The following is a 22,622-nucleotide window of genomic DNA, read 5'->3' on the forward strand; positions in this document are numbered from 1 at the left end:
CAGCAGTTCAAATTTACTGCCAGAGAGAGAAGGCATACAAAAAAATACATGGCAGAAAAGCATTTTCTATAGTAAAAAAAATTTTTTTCTAAAGGCCTAGATTCTAAGAGCAACACTTCAGTTAATACAGGAAAAAAAACAAGGATTTAGAAGAGTGATGCATAGCAAAGTTTTAAGCTATTAGAGACTGTTACTTCTGTGGAGACAGGTGAACAGTGATGTTCAACAGCCAGACTACCCAATCTACTCTCCTGTGCTACTTCCCTTGGTGTCAGTTCCCATTACTTTTCCCTCACTTCTGCTTTACAGCTGGACTACTATGGCAGTAGCCCATTTGGGTTACAGGATAAAGGATAGAGTGGAAGGGATATGGACCAGTGACATCTCCAAAAACATTTCAACATTCTAGTGCTAGGCAACTTAATCCTCCCCCACTAATCACCCCTCAGTCTTCAGCCACACTGACCTATCATCATCCACCATTCCCCAGGCTGAAATTTCCTCTTCTGCCTTTTATATTTTAATGCCATTTTTATCTCCTAAGCTGGAATAGGAAATGTGTCATTTGCCTTTGTACTCCTTGCAGTAACATGAAATAAAACCTCAAACTTTTTTTAATAGGGCTGGTTAGGAGACTTTTCAGAAATAAATGTGGACCTTGCTCTGATACCAAATCTTAGGGACTTAAAAGAGAAACAAGATAAATGATGAACACTCTGCAATGCTGTCTAGAGGCTAGCAGCATTGCTACTTAACTTGGACTGCACTGGAAGATTGTCAACTTTGGCTTCTTCCAGTCCACGTTTGTAAAATCATACTTCATGAATTGCATTCCTCATTCCACAATGAGAAGGAATTAAATCAAAAACTTCAAACCTGAAACGTAAAGAATTATTAGAATATACATATAGTACATACTGCCCTCATACTGAGATAGCATTAGAATGTAGGTACCACTTTAATTCTAAGTGCAGCCTGGGATGCACTGACACTGAGAACAGCTGTGTATCCATCAAACAGAGTTTCTCAGAATTCCTGCAACCCATTTTTCTAGAATAAATTAGACATTCATAATTTGGTTCCAACTTAGAAACCGAATAAGATCATAATTAAATATCTGAACAAATGGTATTAATATGCAACACTTAATTGAACACTTAGTATATGCAAGCACTAGTCCCATTAATCCAGGGAAAAGTAGGCATTATTTTCCTTATTTGCGCCTTGGGAAATTGGCAGAGAGCTTTAGAACTTGACCATAGTCACAAAGTGAAATAGACAGCCAAGATCCATACCCAAGTGTTTTAGTACCATAGTCCGCAGTTACATTTTACATCAACTCACTTCAGTTTGAATTAAATTTCTTGAACATATTTGGTAAGTTCTTAACTGTAACACTGATTTATATGGATTCACCTGAGTAATGTGTTTTGAACTGAATATACAATTTGCGACTATCTGCCGACCTACAGTAACTTAATCTTTTTATCTAGAGCACTATTCAAGACTGCGTGTTTATTTGATTTCTTCTTTAGAATTTATTTGGTAATGTGTTCACGTAACTAATTGAGGACAAATACTAATTATGATTACCCTGGGTAACTAGCTTTCACAGTTTCACTTGAAGCACTTAACAGTTGAAGTGCATTTGGTAGTTCAGTAGTTACATACAATAAAGCTAAGTATATCACGATGACATCTGAGAAGGCATTTACGAAGGTTTCTAGAGGGCAAAAAACTAGCATGTTTAAAACTGATTACTCAGTTTTATTGTTTTCTGGCCTTTTTTCCTAAAAAAAAAAAAAAGGTTTGCTGCTTTTGTTTAAAATATACACAAATTTCTACTACTGTAGAAAGACTGATTTGAAAGTAGTCATGATGGGGCAAGACTAAACCAGGTGCTATTCTGGCTCCTTTCAGATGTTTTATTTCACATAAAGCTATCCTGAAAGGGAAAAAAAAACCCCGAAAATTTAAATAAATCGAAAAGTTTAATATATTTGATGCTTTCACGTTATTTCATTTTTCAATAAAGTTAAATGCCAGATCTGCTTCACCCTTCTGTTGATTAGTTAGCATTGGAAAGTCAATTTCAAATGGTTAGAGAGAATCTACCAGGTCATCGTCAGTCCATTCTTCCTAAGAAGGAAAAAAAACGTAGTAAGAATAACAATATACTGAAGCATAACAGCACTGTTTACCTCACCTTTCCGGAAAATTTTCTCCTTTTACTCTGATTACAGGAAGGTAATAAACCAGGAAAATCTGTAATAGTTCAATCTTAACAGTAATATGGCTTGGTCTCACAAGACTACACCAATTGACAGGAGTAAAGGTTACAATTGTGACCTTACTTTATATCTGACATGTAAGGTACAATATTTTTTAAAAGGGTAAGAGGAATCCTTGGAGAGTCAAAAACAGAGCAGAAATTTAGCATGTTATAACCGTAGGGAGGATTCTTCATCAATTAACTATCATACCACTTCAGTACAGGGTAAGACAACACATAATAACAAGACAATATACATAAAAGAAAAATGCAAAAAACAAAAATGAAGGCTTCAAAGCCCACACTTCTGTAATGCTTGCATTCTGGAAAAATTAAATCTTAACAGTATAGTCAGACCATTCTACAAGAAGAATAAATTAAAATTTACCTTTGGAGAACATACCTCTTCATGTTTGGGTTTCTTTGAGACATAATCATCATCTTCATACCCTTTCCTCTTCTTCCTGTAATGGAGCAGCCATCAATAAGTAATCTAAAACTGGCAACAGAAACTATAAAATAAGGTGCAGTAGATGGAAAGAGATGAATTATGGAGAGGAAGACATTCTCTTTCAAATTAATCTTTACGTTCAATGCAATTCTAACTAAAATCCTAATAAAATTTCTCACGGAACCTGTCAAGTATAACTGATGTGCAAGACTGCAAAAAGAGCAAAAAGAATCTGAAAGTAATAAAGTATGGGGCCCTGTCCCTTGTCAGTTATCATCAAAACACTATGATATAAAAGATAAAGTAATTTAAAGTGTGTTATTATCAAGAATTAATTGCATCAATGATCAGGGCAGATAGGCAAAAAACAATGATGTATATATAGGAATTTAATCTACAATGAATGTGTAACAGGAAAATTATGAATTTTTAAAAAATGGGTAGGTAACATTTTATTTGAAAAAAGTATTATGAGATGTGTACCTCACAATTCACAAATAATTTTAAATGTTTTAATTGCTGAACACAAAGCAAAATAAAGATTAAAGGGTAAGAAAAGGTATTCAAACGTAGAAGCATAAAACAGAACACAAATCTCCTGGATACCATAAAGGTGAAAGATACCATAAAGGTGAAAGAAACAAGAAAATAGCTGTAGGATATATAGGAAAAGACAAGTATATAAAATAAATAAAGAACTACAAATCAGGACAGTAACACCAAAAACTGCACAAAGGTTGTAAGCAGGCAATACAGAAGAAGAAATACAAATGCCTGTTAAACTGGAAACATCAATGCCTCATAGTAACAGGGGAAATACAAATTAAAATACAATAATAATGTGATAACTGTTTTCTCACCCAGACTGGCAGGAGTTACAGACTGATACCATAAAAGTTGTACAATTAGTATGAAAGCATTAATAAAGAGAAAAAACAACTTACTTCATACATACATACACACACGCAGAGAAAAGACTGGCAACTGTAAACCAACTAGGTATTACCTCTGAGGTCACAGCTGGATTTGGGTTTTGGTCAAAGAGACCTTTGGTTTACCTTTACTGACTTTAGTAATGACAATATAGTTAATTGTTTGTGTAACAAAAAAGAAAGATAAAGGAATTTTAAAGACTGAGAAAACAAATTATTTTGTCCTAAAGTAGTGCCTGTCCGTGTGGTCCATGGACCAGCCATGAACCATTTTCAGTTTGCAATAAGGTAAAGTACAGAAACAGACTGTGTTTAGAAAATTTTAGAGCAATTCCATCGATTTTCTGACTACTGAAATCTAATAAAATTTCAGCTTATATTTTGTCTCTTTCATTCTAGTAATTTGTTATTTATTGCATTTTATCCTGGATTAAAAAAAAAAAAAAAAAGTCCTTTTTAGACCGTCTGAAAAGCCCCTCCCAAGTACTCACAGAGATGCAGTATTTCCTTGACATAGTACAAAAAGCACATAGAAACTTAGATGGAATAAGAGGTACTCCGGCAATTAGGAATTTTGGATTATGGTCCATTCAGTTACCTAGCTAGAAGGGTAGATTACCAGTTCAATGGTCTGATCCAGAGTGTGATAAATTTCTTTATATGGTCAAATCGTAAATATTTTACACCTCATAGGCCATACAGTCCATTTGTGTCACAACTACCTAACTCCCGCTGCAGCGTGAAAAGAGCCACAGAGAGCATGCAAACTAACTGGTATGTCTCTGTTTCAGCACAAGTTCTGTCTTTCTAAAACAAACAAACATACAAAAAAAAAAATAAAGTAGTTCACATTTGGCCTGTGGGCCAGAGTTTGCCAACCTTTGGTCTAAGCACATTTCAAAATCAATGTGAAGAGAATATAATCAGTGCTGCAATACTCTGATTTATTCAAGTCGACATTTCTTTACTTCTATCACTCTCATTTCTATGAGTTACCACTGAAACCCACGAGTGAGATCTACCAATTTTAAGTTCTATGCTAAGCCATGCTTTGCAACGATAGCTAGTATATAATAAAGTAGTCCCACATTTTGCATGTTTCATAAATCCTTGTATATTCTCCTACTGCGACTGTGTAGTTGGGACTTTGAGCCATGTGTACCTGGATCTGAAGGCCATGGAACAACACTGTTCTGGTTTCTCAGACATTATGCAGTACAGTATACTCACCAATTACAGAGATCAGAAACATCTCAGATGCATCTTAAATGTAAGATGGCAGTGCTAACTCCCACTAAATATTAACAAATACGGTAGAACTTTTGAATCAGAATGTATTCCACAGAAAAAAGAAAACAATAGTTTTCCCATTCTTATTACCTGCCCAGACCCCCAACTTGTTTAAACTCCTAAAAGATAAGAAGGTTTGAGTGGATCCTTCAATTTGCAAAGCATAAAGAACCCGAATTCTGTGATTTCCACATTCAGCCTACAAAGCAGTAAGAGACATTATAGGTGTTCCTTATAGCTGCCAAGAAAATATCTAACAACACATTTTCCTACTTGTTCTGTCTTCAATTTAAAGTTTATCCCTGAAAGAAAACAGGCCAACTTTCCCTGCTCTAGTGAACAGAAGTAAATCTGAAACAGTATACTTGTTCTCTCAGACAAGATAACAGACCTGTAAAGAACCCAGACATTAAAAGGGCAAGAAGAGGTTCAGAGATTCCCTAAAAAGACTCTAGAGGTCCCATGAGGAGTAATCGGACAGGGCCCGCAAGCCAAAGAACACATCAGTCATACGAGGAGAACTGTATATGTAAGCCAAACTGTTACCTCATGTTTAATCCTGTTCGAAACGTCCACTCAGTTAAAAACAATCCAGCTTAATGGATAAGTCATTTTTCCCCACAAAAGCAAACATTTATCAATTAAGTGATTTAAGGACGAGCTAGCCTCAGTAACAATTATATCCATCCTTGAATAACACTCCCATCTACTTACGTAATTACGTTAAGAGCAAGCTCAGCAGAGTGACATCTCTCCAACTTCTGTTTCAGAACAGCAACTTCTTCAGATCTGGGTGGCTCATATTTTTTTACCAAGTTTCTCATACCTATGTGGAGATAAAAAAGATTTATCCTAGTTATCCTAGACAATACAAAGTCCTGTTCCCATAAGGGAGCTGAGTATATACCCATCTTATTATGGGAACAATAAACAAAACTCTTGAAATGTGCTTATTACCAGGATTTGCAGTGTTCTGCATTAAAACCCAATGAATACCATACCTCAAGTAATTATAGCTCTGTTGCTTAGCCCATATCATATACAGCATAAAAAGAAGCCTGTTCTATAATCTAGTCAGTATTTTTTCCAAATCCCACCATGGTCACTTTTTCAGGTTTAAGGCTTTAAAAATCCATGATTTAGTGAACATGCTTTGTTCTCTGCCAACTGTATTTATAACATTCTATACTACAGATGGTGGCCCAAAGACTGTACTTCTTATTTACAAAGGAAACCATTATTACACGACATGTAATAAAGAGAGATGCTTAGTAAAAATGTGTCAATGATCCTTTGCTTCAACAAAATGCAGAACTACACAATAAAGCATCACCAAGAAAACAAAAATATTCTCTTTAGGCTAAAAGTAAACTACTGTGTCAGTGACTTTACAATTGCAAACATGTCCTCTACCCTGGTCTGTTTATGTTACTCAACTACAATAAACCAAAGAATATAAATCTCAAGAATTTTTAGGGGAATGGTGAGAGATCCAGGCCTTACTATTAGCCAGCCACATGTGCCAAATAGGTGGGGCTTGCTGGCTTGTAAAGCAGTGTTTTCAACTGAATTAATAGTTGTGGCTTAATATCTTCGTTTCAAAAAATGATGAATAAGGTACCTTAATATGTTAAAGCTCTGAGTGTTTAGTCAAGAGCTTTTCTTACTTCATGTTGCAACAAGTGGAATAAAATAAAGGAACTGAGAAGAAATCAAAAAACTGCTAGCTGTACAATGAGCACAGTGGGTTATCTTTACGGCTCCTTTTACCTACTAAATTCCATGATCCTGACTACGGTCTCTGGCCAAATCACAGTTAGCTTTGGAAGTGCTCCCTCTAGTGGTTGAACTGAAGACCTACACTTTTATAATTCCTAAATCACAAATCCATCACTGGCAACTGAAGGAAGCCCTCAAAATCATTTCACAAGCAGAGAATCAAGAAATGATATTTACATGCCCTGAAGCATCTTACCTTCTGAAACATAAAACATAAAAAGTACCCTCATTTACTACCCTTATCCAAGATCATGATTTTTAATCTATTTTATTGGTTTACCCAGTATTTCAACTACATATTTAGTTAACAAGGACAAGTAGCACAAAAAGTTTGGGGGACAAACACAATTGACTTTTAATCCGAATTCTTAGTAGCCATGAGCCTTCAGTGACACACAGGCAAGAATGAAGAAAGGAGAGGGGTGGGTAATCTCGAACTCAACCATTAAGACAGGGTTTCTCAACACTGGCACTGCTGACAGTTTTGGCTGAAAAATTCTTTGTTGTGAGGGGCTATATTTGTTTTCTGAGTCAGCTATGAGAAATTACTCTAAATTCAGTAAGGCTTGAAACAACAGAAATGGATTCTCTTCTCTCAGTTCTGGAGCCCCGAAATAAATCCGTTTCACTGGGCCAATATCAAAATGTCAGCAGAGTCCCATTCCCTCTGGAAGTTCTAGGGGAAAATCCATTCCTTCCCCGTTCCAGCCTCTGGTGGCTGCCAGCATCCCTTGGCTTGTGGCCATATCACTCCAATTTTCAAGGTTTGCATCTTCAAATCTTCCCCTGTGCTCTGTCTTCACATTGCCTTCTCTGTGTCAAACCTCCCTCTGCCTTTCTTTAATAAAGACTCCTGTGATGCGTTTATGCCCTACCTGGATATCCAGGATACAGTCCCCATCTCAAGATCTTCAACTTTAACATATCTGCAAAGACTTTCTAAGGTAACGTTCAGTTTCCAGGGATTGGGACGTGGGTATCTTTGGGGAGCCATTTTTCAGCCTATCAAGGGGCTACACTGAATTATAAGATGTTTAGGAGCATTCTTACTAGATGCCGGTAGTAGCCAGCACTCCGCCCCCCCCCCCCCCCCCCGCCAAGTTCTAATAGCCAAAGTGTCCCAGACATTGCAAAATCACACCCGGTGGAGAACCGCGGCTTTTGTAGTATCAACATGACTAGCAAATAACGTGTATTAACTAATTATAGCTGATTACAAAAAAACCTCCACATTTAAGTATTATCTTTAATTTGGTTCCCTTTAGATCTTTTCCTGTGCCTGTCATATATCTGTGTACGCTTCAAAAGGACTCTGTTTTAAATCTTAACTCTTTCTGAATCTCCTATTTTCACTTTCCTAGTAAGTTCTCTATGTGTACAAACTACTTCCTTTCATGAGCGCTCTACTTGTCCTCCACCAACGAATGTATCCTTCATGCCTCCATGATCCATTAATTCAATTAAAGTAAATCTAAACAACAATCTATATATCTCAAGTTAAATTTCAAGATGATATTTAGAAAGTAGCTTTGTAATAGAAGAACATTTTATAAAGTATCCTGTTTTACTTACTTTTCATTATATCTAGTAACTGTGACAAGCAAGTTCTGTTCTCTTTCAGCATCAGACTTTCTGACAAATAACTGGTAAAGAAAGGAAAAAAGTTTTAATCTACTGAACACATATAGCATCTTTGAGAAATAGGACATCATAAATTAGTTTCCCCCACGTTCATTTCATCAAGGGCAATTTTAAAATTAATTTACTTTAAAAGTATCAAATAACAATACTTTGAACGCCACAAAACTAAATATAACTATTACAGTCTTAAGGATTTAATACAACTTAGTTTAAAAGATGTTTAATGTTCAAATTAATTTGCCAGAGGGAAAATGGTTATGAATTAACATTTAAAGTTTTGATTATTACTGTTAAGTGTTTAACATAAACTCTATGAATCTTTGTTTTACAATCTGAGCAATTTGAGCAATTGAACAATTTGAGCAATCTGAGTCACAGGCACAGACAAGTCATGATCTTGTAACTTGCCCAAAGTCATATAAAGCTAGGAAGTAGCAGAGCTGGAACACGGTACTAGTAAGGATTCTCTCTCCCCTTAATATCAAGTTAAACTACAGGCGCTCCTCTTGGGACTAATAGGTATTCAAACCAGTTAAGAATATCCTCATGCTTTGCAAATCTATTAAATCGTATTTACATAGAGTCCAAATTAAAAGTGTTACTACTTTTCCATAAATGGATATAAAGCCTAATTATCTGTTTTTCTCAGAACCAATGATAGCAGCATAAAAATAATTTCTATACTTAAATATTTTGGCTCCTCTGAAGTGTATATATAATAGATAAAAGCCCAAGTGAACAGACTGTGAAGGCATAAGTAATCTTTCAAACACAAGTGCAAAAAAATTATTAATTTCTCTGAAAAACGGCAAAATGAATAAATGGTGAAGTACAGTTACAACAATAGACGATTTTTTAGGCAATTCTGTTGCTATCTTTTAAACTTTCCAGATTATTTAAATGATACGTAAGTTTTGATAACTAAGTTTGATGTTACAACTTCATCATCTATGATGGGAATTAATTTTAGATATAAAAATCAATAACTCCCTTAACAATTAATACATTTCTGGTTATGAGTAATTCAAAATAACTATTAGTCTTTTCCTTTCCTTTTTCTCCCTAGAACCCCTCACACTTTTGGCATCTTCTTTTGTCTCTTTTTATTCTTTCTTTCTTTTCCACTTCCTAACATTAAGAGTGATACATTTGGTTCTAAGAGTTAGCTGACCAGATTCTACTTCTACAAGCCTTTAAGTTAGCAACTCCATCTCCATCCTGAATTAGAATTTTAATATTTTGATTAAAAAAAAATGCATAAGCAAGGAGGAATATTTAAGAAGTCAAACTAGGAGATGAAAAATAAATCTCGAAATCCAGTAAAAAAGAAGACAACTCAGAACTAACAAAAGAACATCCTATGAGTATTAACCTAAACGATCATCCAGAATATAACAGCACAAGGGCTTTCCCTTTCTGAAACCAGCAATGACTGTAAAGGTAATTCCAATGTGTCCGCAAAGTTTGCAAAGTATATCAGAGGTTAAGAATGATTTACAAATACTTCCTCAAAGGAAAAAAAAGCGCCCAACTCTTTATAGTCCCCGGGAAATTCAAAAGTGTATTTAATTTGCCATGAGCCCAAGTTACCACAATTTCAGTTTTGGCTATCTGAAATTATAACTACACTTCCAAGTGACATAAACTTCATCCCTCTCCATTTACATAAGAAGAATCTCACCACTGGGGAATTTGCATATACGCTGCATCAGATCTGATGCTTCAACAGATCAATCAAACATTTGGCTATCTGAATTGTGGAAAAGAGGCTTTCTTCTCTTAGAGAATGGAACCTGCACCCCTAAACTCCATAGATCTCAACAATCTGCTGGCTATCTTTCCTAACTGGAACAAGGATTGAGAGCTTTGTTCATTCTGACAGTACAGTGCATGGCACAGAGAAGGCACTTGATAAGTTCTGCTTAGTGAAATAAATGGAGGTATAGATCACTTTGGGATTAAATGTATATATTTATGTACATTTGGTGAGCTGTGTCTGTGGAGAAGAGGCCTACCATAAGTTAAACATAAGCCCACAATCCCTAATCTTGCATTTGTTTTGAAATTCATAAATTGCTCATGTTTTGGAAAAGGAACCTAGGGAAAGTACCATGAAATGTGCAACAGTCCAGTGATGTCTGGGGAAGTAGCCTGTGACCAGTTACATTCATATTTCTGTAAGGAAACATATAAACACTCCGATTAAGCTGAATAAAGACTAAATCACATCTGTTCATGTTTGCTAAGCACCATTATCACGGATTTTGAAATTATGGATGAGGGGATTACAAACATGGAGGAAGTTTAAGTTCAGAAAATTTTATCATCTTTCTCTAGGAATAAGATCAGGCAGAACTTCAAAGGTCATAGAGAAATTATTATAAAAATTTACAAAATCTAATTTGCTACTAGCCTGTGCTTGAGTTACAAATCAGTATGAAAATAATGTTTAATCTGTGCACAAGATAATGCACCAAAGAATCAAGTAAACTTAATTCCGGTAAAGGGCTTATCGCAAAGCCTGGTTTCTCACTGTGCATTTATGCATCAGCTATAGGTGTCTACAGCTTGAATGCAATTCATTTGGACACTCCCTAAAGCATTATTCATTCAGTAGATCTTTACTGAATTCCACATGCCACACCTGCTCCACAGCAGGAGAATGATACACCAGGCAGACATATTTGCTGTGCGCATGTTGCTTACCAGTTCACAAAACTTCTACATTCACTCTCTACAGACAACTCTTTCAGTCTTCGGAGGATCACCTGATTTACTTCTACTTTAGTCATAAAATGGATCCTCTCAGCTCAAAGACACTCAATTTTAAAAGATTTCTTTAAAAGCTGACGGGGCACCTGGGTGGCTCAGTCAGTTAAGCGTCTGCCTTCGGCTCAGGTCATGATCTCAGGGTCCTGGGATCGAGCTCTGCATTGGGCTCCCTGCTCAGCGGGCAGTCTGCTTCTCCCTCCCTCTCCCCCTTTCCCCCTACTCCTGCACTCTTGCTCTTTCTCAAATAAATAAAATCTTAAAAAAAATATATAAAAGGTCATTTCATTTCTTCTCTCAGTCGCCCTCACCAACCCCCTTCCAACCACAGTACGTGTAAAGGACTATAGTCACAAATGAATCTCACTTAAAAACTCAGTCTCTGTTGAATCACAGATCTGTACCTCTGAGACAAATAATACATCATGTGTTTAAAAAAAAAAAAAGATAGCAGGAGGGGAAGAATGAAGGGGGGAAATCAGAGGGGGAGATGAACCATGAGAGATGATGGACTCTGAAAAACAAACAGGGTTCTAGAGGGGAGGGGGGTGGGTGGATGGGTTAGACTGTGGTGGGTATTAAAGAGGGCACGTTGTGCATGGAGAACTGGGTGTTATATGCAAACAATGAATCATGGAACACTACATCAAAAACTAATGATGTAATGTATGGTGATTAACATAGTAATAATAAAAAAAAAAACCCAAAAAACAAAAAACTCAGTCTCCAGGAAGGGATAAACTGAGTCTGATCAAAGTTAAAACACAGATTAATACCTTTCCATAGTAATTCCTGCTCGAGATGCACTAGATAAAATGGCAGTCAGGGCAATTTGGGAAGGTGTGTATAAAAGGTAAGCATCCGTCAATGCAATTCTATTAAGAAAGTCATCAGCTGTTTTCCTCAACATCTCTGGATTCTCCATCATGGGATAGCGAGTCTAGAAAGAAAGTTTGCAAATGTTATCACTTCTGAGAGTTAATGCAGTAATAACAGTTTAAAAATATCTATATTAACAAGGAAATGCTTAACACAGGATTCTTAAAAATAACACCCCAGGGGTGCCTGGGTGTCTCTCTTGGTTAAGCACCACCTCCTCTAGATTTGAAATTCCTGCTACTTAAAGTTTACTCTGGGAAGAAGTAAATGGAAATGGATCTTGGTTTGACTACAGAATTATTTTTAGAATATGCCCAAGAAATATGGATGAGCCCATATTCCTTGAAAACTCTTCTTATACTAAACTCTAGATCCTAAACCCTCAGATCTATTTCAGATATCCGCATTCATGTCCCAAGGCACTAAGAAATCTCTTCTATACTCCAAACAAAATACTCTGAGTCAATTGTACGGTCACACCCATGTCTTATTATCCCGAAATACCTGACCTCCGATATGACAAATTGAGACATTCCACTCTGACCAAGGTACTCCTTTCCCCCAGTATATTTGCTCAATTACTTCACAGCTGCTCCCCGATTTCCTCCTCAGAACCTTTGGTCTCTTATCCCCTTATCCCTCTACTTGCTCCTACTCACCAATGTCCGCTGATCCTCATTTCCCTCCAGAATTCCCTGCCCCTATATGCTGACAACATATTTCAGACAAAACTTTAACAATGGCTGAAATCAAGCAATCTTCTGCTTTGTAACTATATCCACGTTTCTGGGTGCTGCAACAGAAAACAATACCACCAAGAGATCTGGTACTATTACTATAAATTCAAGTTCACTGACCTCAGGAGGGCTCTCAACAATGCCTAGCTATGATAATATTCCTTAGAAAATTTGTTCTCCCATTTTTTAGTGACCACGTTCAACATTTTCCACCTGTCTCAATGTCTCTGATAATTTTCAGAAACTCCATCGCTCTTTGTAAATGATCCCTGCTTTTAACAAAGAAAGACACTCCATTTCCTGTCAGCACCAATCCCTAGGCGTAATACTGTCCTCAACCCATGCTTTCCTCTTTCCCTCCGTTCAAAGAGCTATTTATTCTCTCAAGGCCAATTCTTCTACTTTGCTTTGAATCCCATGCCAGTCCCTTCCACCTTACTCCAAAGAGAAACTTGTGCTACTTATTTTTCACTTCTTCCTTTAAGCTTTCTCTCATTACTAGCGCTCCACATCAGTTTCTTCCACAAAGTAAAACACAAAAACCATCTCTCTCATCTATTTCTAGGAGATCCCCCATCTTCTCAATCATCTTTTTCCACTTCAAAATCAAGCTGTTTAATCCAGGTTATAAATACTTGTTTTCTCACCTTCTCACCTGTATTCCCCAACGGGCTCCAATCCGCTTTCTTCCTCCACACTCACTAGAGACTAATTTCACAAAAATCACAACTGACCCTTCTGGCACTAAATCTTGCAAACATTATCCTTTTGCTTTTACTTTGCCTGAATTCTGAACAGCATTAGAGAGTGACCTGTGCTCATCTTCTAAAAGTATTCTACTTCACTTCACCAGAAAGTCCTATCTCTCTGGATATTCTTCAGTCTCCTTAATAGCTTCTTATATTTCTCTAACTACCCTTTATTTGTTTATTGAAAATAATTTATTTTTCAGAGTGAGTGAGCCTGAGAGCAGGGGCGGGGCAGAGGTGGAGGGAGAGGGAGAGAATCTCGAGCAGACTCCATTCTCGCAGAGCAACGTGCAGCTCAATCTCACGACCCTGAGATCATGACCTGACCCGAAACCAAGAGGTGGACACTTAACCGACTGAGCCACCCAGGCACCCTTCTCTAACTACCTTTTAAATGGTCCTTTTGGCCAATCCACTTTAAATTTTCCAGGAGCAACAATACTCAAATCTATACCTACAGCTTCGCCATCTTCACGCACCTCCACACACACTTGATGTCTTGCAGGAATTGGAAATTCATTATGTCCCAAACCAGATTCAACAAACCCCACCCCTCCACCATCAACAAATCTGTGCTATGCCTGTGTTTCCTCTATCAGGGAGTGAACCACAATTACCTATATGCTTAGGCCATAAACCTGGGGGTTCCTCCTCTGTTCTGCATCTCTATATGAAATCAATCCTCAAGCTCTAGTGATTCTGACTAGTATCTCATAAGTCCAGGAAGCTCTCTCTGTACTCATAGCCACTGTAAGTCAAACCAACCACCATCTTTTGCCTGGACTACTCTTAACAGCATCTTACTGGTATCCTTTCATCCATTTTAATCTATTCTCCATATTATGCCTGACACATACGTATGTGCAATAAACAGCCGACGCAGACTGATGCAAGAGCTTGCCAACAGGATTTTTTTTTAAACTGCAAACCAAACTATGCCACTGCCCAGACTTAAGCCTTCCACTGGTTTCCCACTGCTCTATTCAAAATCCTTAATATCACCTCCACAGTCTAGATTCCACCTTCCACTCTGGCAGCACTCCGCGGCAGTCCTCCCCCTCTATCTCTAAGCTCTATTTAGGTTCTTTAGTGCACCATGGTTTCTTGAATTTGGACCTTTGACCAAAGAAGTCTCTCTGATTGGAATGTTCTTCTACTACCTAATTCCTACTCTTGCTCTGAATTTCACTCTAAATGACCCTTTCTCACAACTGTCTTAACTTCCTCTCAATCTGCCACCCTGTTCTAAAGTATTCTAATATCTTTCCTTCTGTAACACTTAGCACACTGGATATATGATTACTTTTCCCATTAGACTGTAAGACCTATGAGAGTTGAGGCTGTTCTTGTCTTAATCCTCAAGCACAATGTTTTGGTATAGGATACGTACCCAAGTTTTGCCACTCAATCGAGACGAATGAACCAGTTTTTGACTTCCATTTTGACTTCACTCACACTATCCAAGTCCCCTTTCAGGGCCCAAACAAAACAACTTAAGTTGCTTTTGTCAAGGCTTATTTCCTTATATTTTTGATGCCTCATATTGATTCAAGTTCACAATGCACTAAAAAATAGAAATCACTTCGCAATCTTCTAGTTAAAAACAAGAATTTATGTGGTTCTTTAAATCAAATCCATGACAGTATACTAACTTCAGAGTTAGAAGAGTTAACTTAAATTTTCAAAAGCATTACTCTAAACTGACAACGGTCCTCATTACAGTTCTTGGACAAGTATTTGCAGATCTACTAAATGAGAAGCTCTGGAACTGCAGCCCCACAATCTGAGCTAACAAACCTTCCAGGTGGCACTGCAGTTTGAGAACTATAGCACTACTAGAGGTCCAAGCTAAACTCAGGTTTTAGATGAGCTTATGTTGTAACAGAATGATTACAAGTTATAATAAAATTTTGATTTTTTTCTGGTTAAAGAACTATAGCAAAAGTGTAAATCCTACTAGTTTATTTTTTATATCAAAAAGATTACCTTTAAATCAATGAGAAAGCCCTCAAACGGTCTATAGGGATTGTGGACAATAAGGTGGAAATTAAGTTGCTGTATAAGAAGTAGTTCATATTCCAAAATCTGTTCAAGTGCCTTTTCTTGTCCAAGAGGACTCTCCCGCAGATTTCCAACGAACTGTGGACTAGATACATTGAATTCATCTACTTTGCAGGCCAAAAATGCGCAAGTGAGCCTAGAGGAAAAAAATAAAGGGACGGGAATGGGATCTGTACATACTTTAAGAAATAACTGAATATTTTATTGCTAAAAATAAGTTCTAAAAATGCCTAATATTATAAGTGACTATGCTAGACTTTGCAGGAAATTTATTTAAAAAAAAGAGTTTTCTTTTCCAACTTTTTACCCATTAGAAAACTATAATTAGGATGAACTGTATAATTTTTTTTTTTTTTAAAGATTTTATTTATTTATCTGACAGAGAGAGACACAGCGAGAGAGGGAACACAAGCAGGGGGAGTGGGAGAGGGAGAAGCAGGCCTCCCGCGGAGCAGGGAGCCCGATGCGGGGCTCGATCCCAGGACCCTGGGATCATGACCTGAGCCGAAGGCAGGCGCTTAATGACTGAGCCACTCAGGTGCCCCTGAACTGTATAATCTTGCCACAGCATTCAACCATTATTGACTTAATGGTAGTTTCATACAGTTCAACATAAATATCTAGAAAAATAACTGAAGAATAAGAGTACTTTGAGAATTATGAAATGTAGATGGAAGAACACAACAGTATACACAGATATACCTGGGAAGAAAGGATGGGAAGAAAGGTAGGTTAAAGAACACTGTGGAAGGCCATCAGTGAAGTCTCTGGAGGCATTTTCAATAGAGATTATTACCTCAGTAACCTATGAAACTCTCATGCCTACTACTATAAATTTCAGAGTGAGAATCTAGAAATAAAGTTACCACAAAAATCAAGATTGGAAGTAACAAGGGCCTGACCTAGACTGGTAGAAAAGAAAATGAAAAAGAGAGAAAATAAACAGGGACAATGTGATTGACAGCAGGCTCTTTAATGAGTCTCATACTAGCTTCATCTTTATTTTTAATGGACCTCTGTTCATTTGAAATGAATCTGGAGCTACAAGACTTGTAAACCGACTGAACAGAAGGAGAGGAGGTACCACAAATGATTCTCGGAGCAACAAAGAGAGGATATGTGCCACTAAGAGAAAGACATATTAGGGAAGTTAGTTCGAGAAAAACAGAATTTGAATATGGGTAAGTTGAAATTCAGATGCCATCAGTATTACAGGGAGGGAATAGATCTATAAGGAGTATAAGGACAGTATAAGTTCATAACAGAATGCAACTCTAGATTACCCTTTATTAGGAGGTCATTTTTATCCACACAAATAAAGGTTTTCTTAAATGAAAATCAATATATTAGAATTATACTCACATTATTATCCGGGGGTGATATTCCATTACTGAGTTATTAAGATAAAAACGCTTGAAATACATACAAGCTGTACCCTAAGATTAAAAATACATTATCAGAATCTATTCACACACATTAAATTTTGTTAAAAATATATATATATATTTTTTAGATTTTATTTATTTAATTGACAGAGAGAGAGAGAGAGAGAGACAGCGAGAGAGGGAACACAAGCAGGGGTAGTGGGAGAGGGAGAAGCAGGCTTCCCACTGAGCAGGGAGCCCGATGTGGGGCTCGATCCCAGGACCCTGGGATCATGACCCGAGCCAAAGGCAGTCGCTTAACCAACTGAGCCACCCAGGCACCCCTAAAAATATTTTTTTTAAACTTACTTATGCAAAGGTTTCTTTTAAAAAAGTTACCCATACAAAATACCAAAACTTCTTAATTCTTCTTTAATCAAATAAATTGTGATGAATTACTATGGAAATGTCACAGCCAAAAGACCCTTTGTTGTCCTTCCTCGCCCACCCTCGTTACCCTTCCTATGGTCACTGACTTAATTTTAAAAAGTTTATGTGTGTTTATTTTAGACTTCAGAGTAACAAACACCAACTAGATTAGAAAAAATCAAGGAGAAACATACAGATATTGACAGCTGAACCAGTCAATCTTGTGAAAACACTGACAGAATTAACACAGTTGGGGCAATAAGCCTTCTCTCTAAATCCACTTTGGATCTGTGTGATAGAACCATGATCATGTTGCCAAACTAAACAGTAGATCTGACTGTATCCCATGAGCCAGACTCTGCCGAGCACCAAGCTATCATCTTTTTTTAATCCTTACAACAGCTTGGTGAAGTACTGCTATCACCACTTTACAGAGAAGGAAACTATCAGTGAGGTTAACTGTCTTATTTGGGGTCACACATATAAGAAGGAACAGGGATGGATTCAACTAAGACCTGCCTGTACTTTTAACCACCACATCATCAGGCTAGAACCAACGAAATAGACGTTTATCTATTTTAGGATAGAAAGATGTTTCCTTTTAAGTATTTTTAAAAAGTTTAGCTTTGTCATTTTATGTGAAACAAAACAAAAACACTTCATTGGTTATAAATAAGACAAATTCCACAAAGAAGTTCATGCAAGAATTCAGTTTCTTCATCTGAAAAAAAACTGTATTATAGTTCTTTTATCAGAAAAACACAGAACCAAATCTGGAGACAGAAACTAATTAAGTCCATCTAAAATTCTTCCTAAATCTTTCATCTCTCAGATGAAGGTCAGGTAAACAAACAAACAAAAAAACCCACTATGAGTATTTTTGAACTTGGTATTTTCAATATACTTCAATTTTTTTCAGCTTTAAAAATGGAGATTATTTCCTAGGGAGTTATTCTCTATTGTGTCATAAGTTATTCACTCTGTATAACTTTAAAAGTTAAGACAGACTTTCACTTAAGACAGACTCTCATAATTAATCTTCACAGCAAACCTGTGAGATAATTATGAAAAAATGTTTTATAATCCTTTTATCTTTCAGCTTTTCAACTTCAGTTTATGTTCAACAAAGAAGAATACATACTAAAGCAACAATGTCAAGGACAGTGCATGTAAGTCCTTACAGCCACAAAATTCAAACTACCGGTTTGTCCTCACCATTGCCACACCACAGAAAACACACCCTCAGAACCATACATCTGAAACAACCACAAGACAATTTTTTACTCAAAGATAAATCTCCAGCTTCTCCTAATCAAGGTTTAAAAACTTCCTATGGCAGGAGTTTTAGCTGGGGTGTCTGATTACAATTGATGAATGAAGGACTTATTTCAAACGTGTCTGTCAGACTTGACAAGGCACTAGTATATGTTCTCCGCCCAGTTCTATTGCTCATTAGTTGAGAACCCAGAGAGAAAGTAATCTTTTCTTTCTCTATAAAATGAGGATGTCATGACCTGTCTAGCAGATCTCAAAATTCTTTTGACAATGAAATGAGAATGAAAACACTTTGTAAGAAATGATACAGGAATTCGTAAGTTAAGGAATTTATCAAAAAATATAAAACTTGACAAAAACTTGAGTACATAAATTTCCCTAAAGTGGATAGAGAACTGAGTTACACGTTTAAAAGAGTTGTGATTTCAGAAGTCAGCTAAAGGACATTATACTTTATCACTATCATAACTTACCACAACAGACCTTGGCATTGCTGGCTTAAACACCGAACAGAATTCTAATAACCTCTTCTCATAGTATTTGCAAAGCATCATTTCTTCATGAGGCTCAAGAAAGACTGGATCATTTGGAAGAACCTTTAGATCAAAAGTTACAACAAAAGTTCAATGAAATGAATAATCTTAAAATACTTTTCTCTGTCCAGATTAAGTTTAGTTTGTATCTCCAACCAAAGGGAAATATACCATACGCCATTTTTCTCTTTATAGAGCTGCTATTACACAAAATAGTTTTAGTGAAATATCTGATAAACTAAAACTATACCATCATTTCACAGTTTCTCAGAATGTCAGCTGGACATGTGCTTCATTAGGGTAAAAAGAATCATGACAGAGGGTGTGCATATGCTCACAAGTTTGATGTCAATTATAAATCAAAAAGAAGATACACACTGTCATTGTTTGGAAAGCTTTCAACATCCCTTTCTCAGTCATTAAGTCACACAGGTTGAGGTAAAAATCACAAGTGTCTTAAGGATGATTATGACCCTTAAAATATTCCCTCCTATTTGTCTTTATAAACTCTCCACAGAATACACTAGATGGTTAATAATACAACAGTTTTACAACAGATACCTACTAAGCAGTGTTATTGGATTAATTATGACTACCAAAAAAAGGTATGCTGAAATCCTAACCCCCAGTACCTCAGAATGTGACCTTATCTGGAAATAGTCTCTACAAATGTAATTAGTTAAGATTAGGTCATACTGGAGTACAGTGGGTTCCTAATCCAATATGACTGGTATCCTTATAACAAGAACATGGGAAGATACAAACACAGAGAGAACGCTATGTAAAGATGGAGGCAGAAGCGAAGGAATACCTAGGGTTACCAGAAGCTGAAAGAGGAAAAGATTCTCCCCTAAAACCTGCAGAGAGCATACTCTGACAACAACTTTATCCCAGACTTCCGGCCTCCAGAACTGTGAAACAGTAAATTTCTGTTGTTTTAAACCACCCAGCTTGTGCTAATTTTTTTTATGTTAGCCCAAGGAAACTAATACTAATACAAACTAATTTTATAGAGACAGCACGGCATTATGATTTAGAACAGAAATGAGTTCAAAATCCTGGCTCTGCCACTTACCAGCATTGCAGTCCTGAAAAGTTATTCAGCCACTCATCATTTTCCTCAGCTGTAAAGCAAGGATAATAACAGCATCTACCTCATGGCATAGTTGTGAGGATCAAATGGGCTACCACTTACTAAATGCTCAGAATAATGCCTGGTACCCAGCAACAATCCGTACTACTTTGTGCGGCACAAAAATGAGGCAGTATGAAACAGACGTTGAGTTAAATGTAAAAAGTAAAGTCGCTCAGTACCAATAGGTCTGAAACATGGAATACTTGCTAGAGGAAAGCTTGTACTAGAATGGGTGGTGGAACTTGTGAAAGAAGAGTAACCCGGTGGGAGCTATAACAGAAAGAACTTGGCAGGATCAAAGTCTAAACAAACCAATTGGTTTGTACTGATGGTCTCCTGTTTCCCTGCCTCCACCCTGCCCCCTCCGATCCATTCACCATCAGGTCTTCCGAGGTCTCTTTCTAAAACAGAAGCTGAAAGGCTAATTTCCCATTTAAAATCTTTCAAACGTTCCCCATCTCCTCATTATAAGCTCCAACTCCTTACTTCCGCTTACAAGTTCCTGGCCTATACCTTCTCCGGCCTTTCAAGCACCTGTATCGAGCTTCTGCCACACGATCCGGAGCATTCCACGGAGCCGCTCTGCAACCCTAAAACTTGTGACCTCTTTGCACCTGTGGCTCTGTCGGCCTGGAACGTCCTTTCCCCATCTTCTCTCAATCAACTACTGGGAAAAGCCTTCCCCGACATATCCCATATCCTCTTGACTAATAAAAAGCTCTGGTCCCGCACTACGGTAGCATCCCACAAAGTCTTTTCTTCGCCGTGTTACTGATTACTCCTCTGCCACTCGACTACGTTAACGGCGTTGTCGGTCTCCGTACCCACTACACCTGGCAAAGTACTCGACTGTTTATTAAATAAAACGCCCCGCGCTCCGCAGAGGCACGGGCAGCGGAGACGAAGGCGTGCGGAAGCTCCAGGGAAGGCAGGACAGACAAGGGGGATGGGCAGCAGCTGCTCAAGAGTTTGGAGGCCGGGACAGGGAATCGGCCGCCAGGCTCACCTTCCCGTTGGCCACCGCTTTGCATTTGAATTTGCGGTTGGCGTCGGCCCGCATTCGTGCCAGCTGCTCCTCACTGGCGAAAGTCCAGTGCCGCTTCTGGCTACTGTTGTGGTACATGGCGAAATCCCAAAGCGGGCCCCGGGAGTCTAGAGAAAAAGACCCCAAACGCCACAACACCGTGAAGGGAAAAAAAAGCACCTAAAGCACAAACGCCAGCCCACGGAAACCGAGAGCGTCCGTTCGGCCGGCGCGGGCGCGTTGACGTTAAGATCATGTGATATTTCCATCCGCGGTCGCGTTTCCGGAGCGGACTAAGAGGAGAACATCCCGTGGGTCCGTCCCGCCGGCGCCCGACACGCAAGTGGGCGGAGCTAGGGCCTAGCTTCCCAGAAAGGAGGAGCGTATGCGTAGGCTCCGCCCCTTCCCGACAACATTTAAAGGAGAAGCGCCAGGCACGGTCGTCCAAAAGGGGCGGAAGGTGAGGTTCGTGGAAGCGGACACGGGCAATTTACATGGAGTAACCTGAAGTGGGCAAAGGACCTGGGAAGTTGTCAACTTTTAAGTAGACTGTTCAGAATACGCCTCACTGAAAAGGTGACATTTGAGCAAAGGCTTGAAAGAGTTGAGGGAGTAGGCCTATCAGTCATGTGGGGGGTGATTTGGGGGCAGATAGAACAGTCAAGGCCCTAAGGCAGAAGCATTCCTGGGAACTTTTAAGGAAGGAACATTGAAAACAAGGGCCTCAGAGAACATGGAACTTGGTCGAAAAGCCAGAAGCAGTGCATATGTATTGTTCTTTACTGTTCTTCCACTACTGTGACCCTATCCTTTTCCCGTGATCTTTTCCCTCCCCTTCTGTGGATTACTAGCCAATCTTACCCATTTCCATATCTGAAGCACTATGTATGGTAGCTTTAGGATTTTCTTGATTTCCCATTTTCATTATTGCCCCAAGGGAGACTTGCAATAAGTTATTGTTAATACTGAAGAGATTTATAATTTTTATTACTAGTATTTTCCAAATTGCGTTTGCGATACAAAATTTACATTGATTCCAAAAACCTTTACTGGTTTTGTTATTTGTCCCATTTAGGCATACCTTATTCTGTGCATCATACATCAGGTTAGAAAGATGGACTGACCTACAGCAAATTGTTTTTCTGGAAACAAAAAGCAGATAAAGATGAGCAGAAGAGAGTTTAGGTTTTTACACAGGTAAAATTTACATAGGTAAAAAGAGGTGGCAGGGTATCTCTGTGTTCTATGAAAATGTTTTTAGAGGCTTAAGGGAGAGTTTTTTTTTTTTTTCATTTTGGTAGA

General features: G+C 37.9%; 1 protein-coding gene across 4 annotated transcripts; it reads right to left on the reverse strand.

Moving 5' to 3' along the window:
* Positions 1-96: 96 nt before the first annotated feature.
* On the reverse strand, positions 97-21,629 carry CCNH (cyclin H). 4 transcript variants are annotated; one of them, XM_035014800.1, is made up of 9 exons: positions 21,303-21,629; positions 19,102-19,224; positions 16,923-16,996; positions 15,486-15,696; positions 11,911-12,074; positions 8,297-8,367; positions 5,660-5,771; positions 2,676-2,736; positions 97-876 (listed from the first exon to the last, which is right to left on the reverse strand). In XM_035014800.1, exons 1-9 carry the CDS (start codon positions 21,417-21,419, stop codon positions 871-873), a joined length of 939 nt encoding a protein of 312 aa, XP_034870691.1. In that variant the 5' UTR covers positions 21,420-21,629; the 3' UTR covers positions 97-870. The 4 variants fall into 4 exon arrangements, with proteins under 4 accessions (XP_034870691.1, XP_034870690.1, XP_034870688.1 ...); XM_035014799.1 differs by having other exon boundaries at positions 2,661-2,736; XM_035014797.1 differs by lacking the exon at positions 97-876 and adding an exon at positions 1,973-2,139.
* Positions 21,630-22,622: the final 993 nt, after the last annotated feature.

Source organism: Mirounga leonina, unplaced genomic scaffold, assembly GCF_011800145.1.
Source record: "Mirounga leonina isolate KUSES-001 unplaced genomic scaffold, KU_Mleo_1.0 Mir_168, whole genome shotgun sequence".
NCBI lineage: Eukaryota > Metazoa > Chordata > Mammalia > Carnivora > Phocidae > Mirounga > Mirounga leonina.

Coding starts and splice junctions, on each gene's coding strand:
- CCNH (XM_035014796.1), bottom strand. CDS start 21,419: ATGTACCACAACAGTAGCCAGAAGCGGCACTGGACTTTCGCCAGTGAG. Junction 15,697..16,922: donor TATCACCCCCGGATAATAAT/GTGAGTATAATT, acceptor TTTTTCCTCTAG/GCTCACTTGCGCATTTTTGG. Junction 12,075..15,485: donor GCTTTCTCATTGATTTAAAG/GTAATCTTTTTG, acceptor CTTTCTTTCTAG/ACTCGCTATCCCATGATGGA.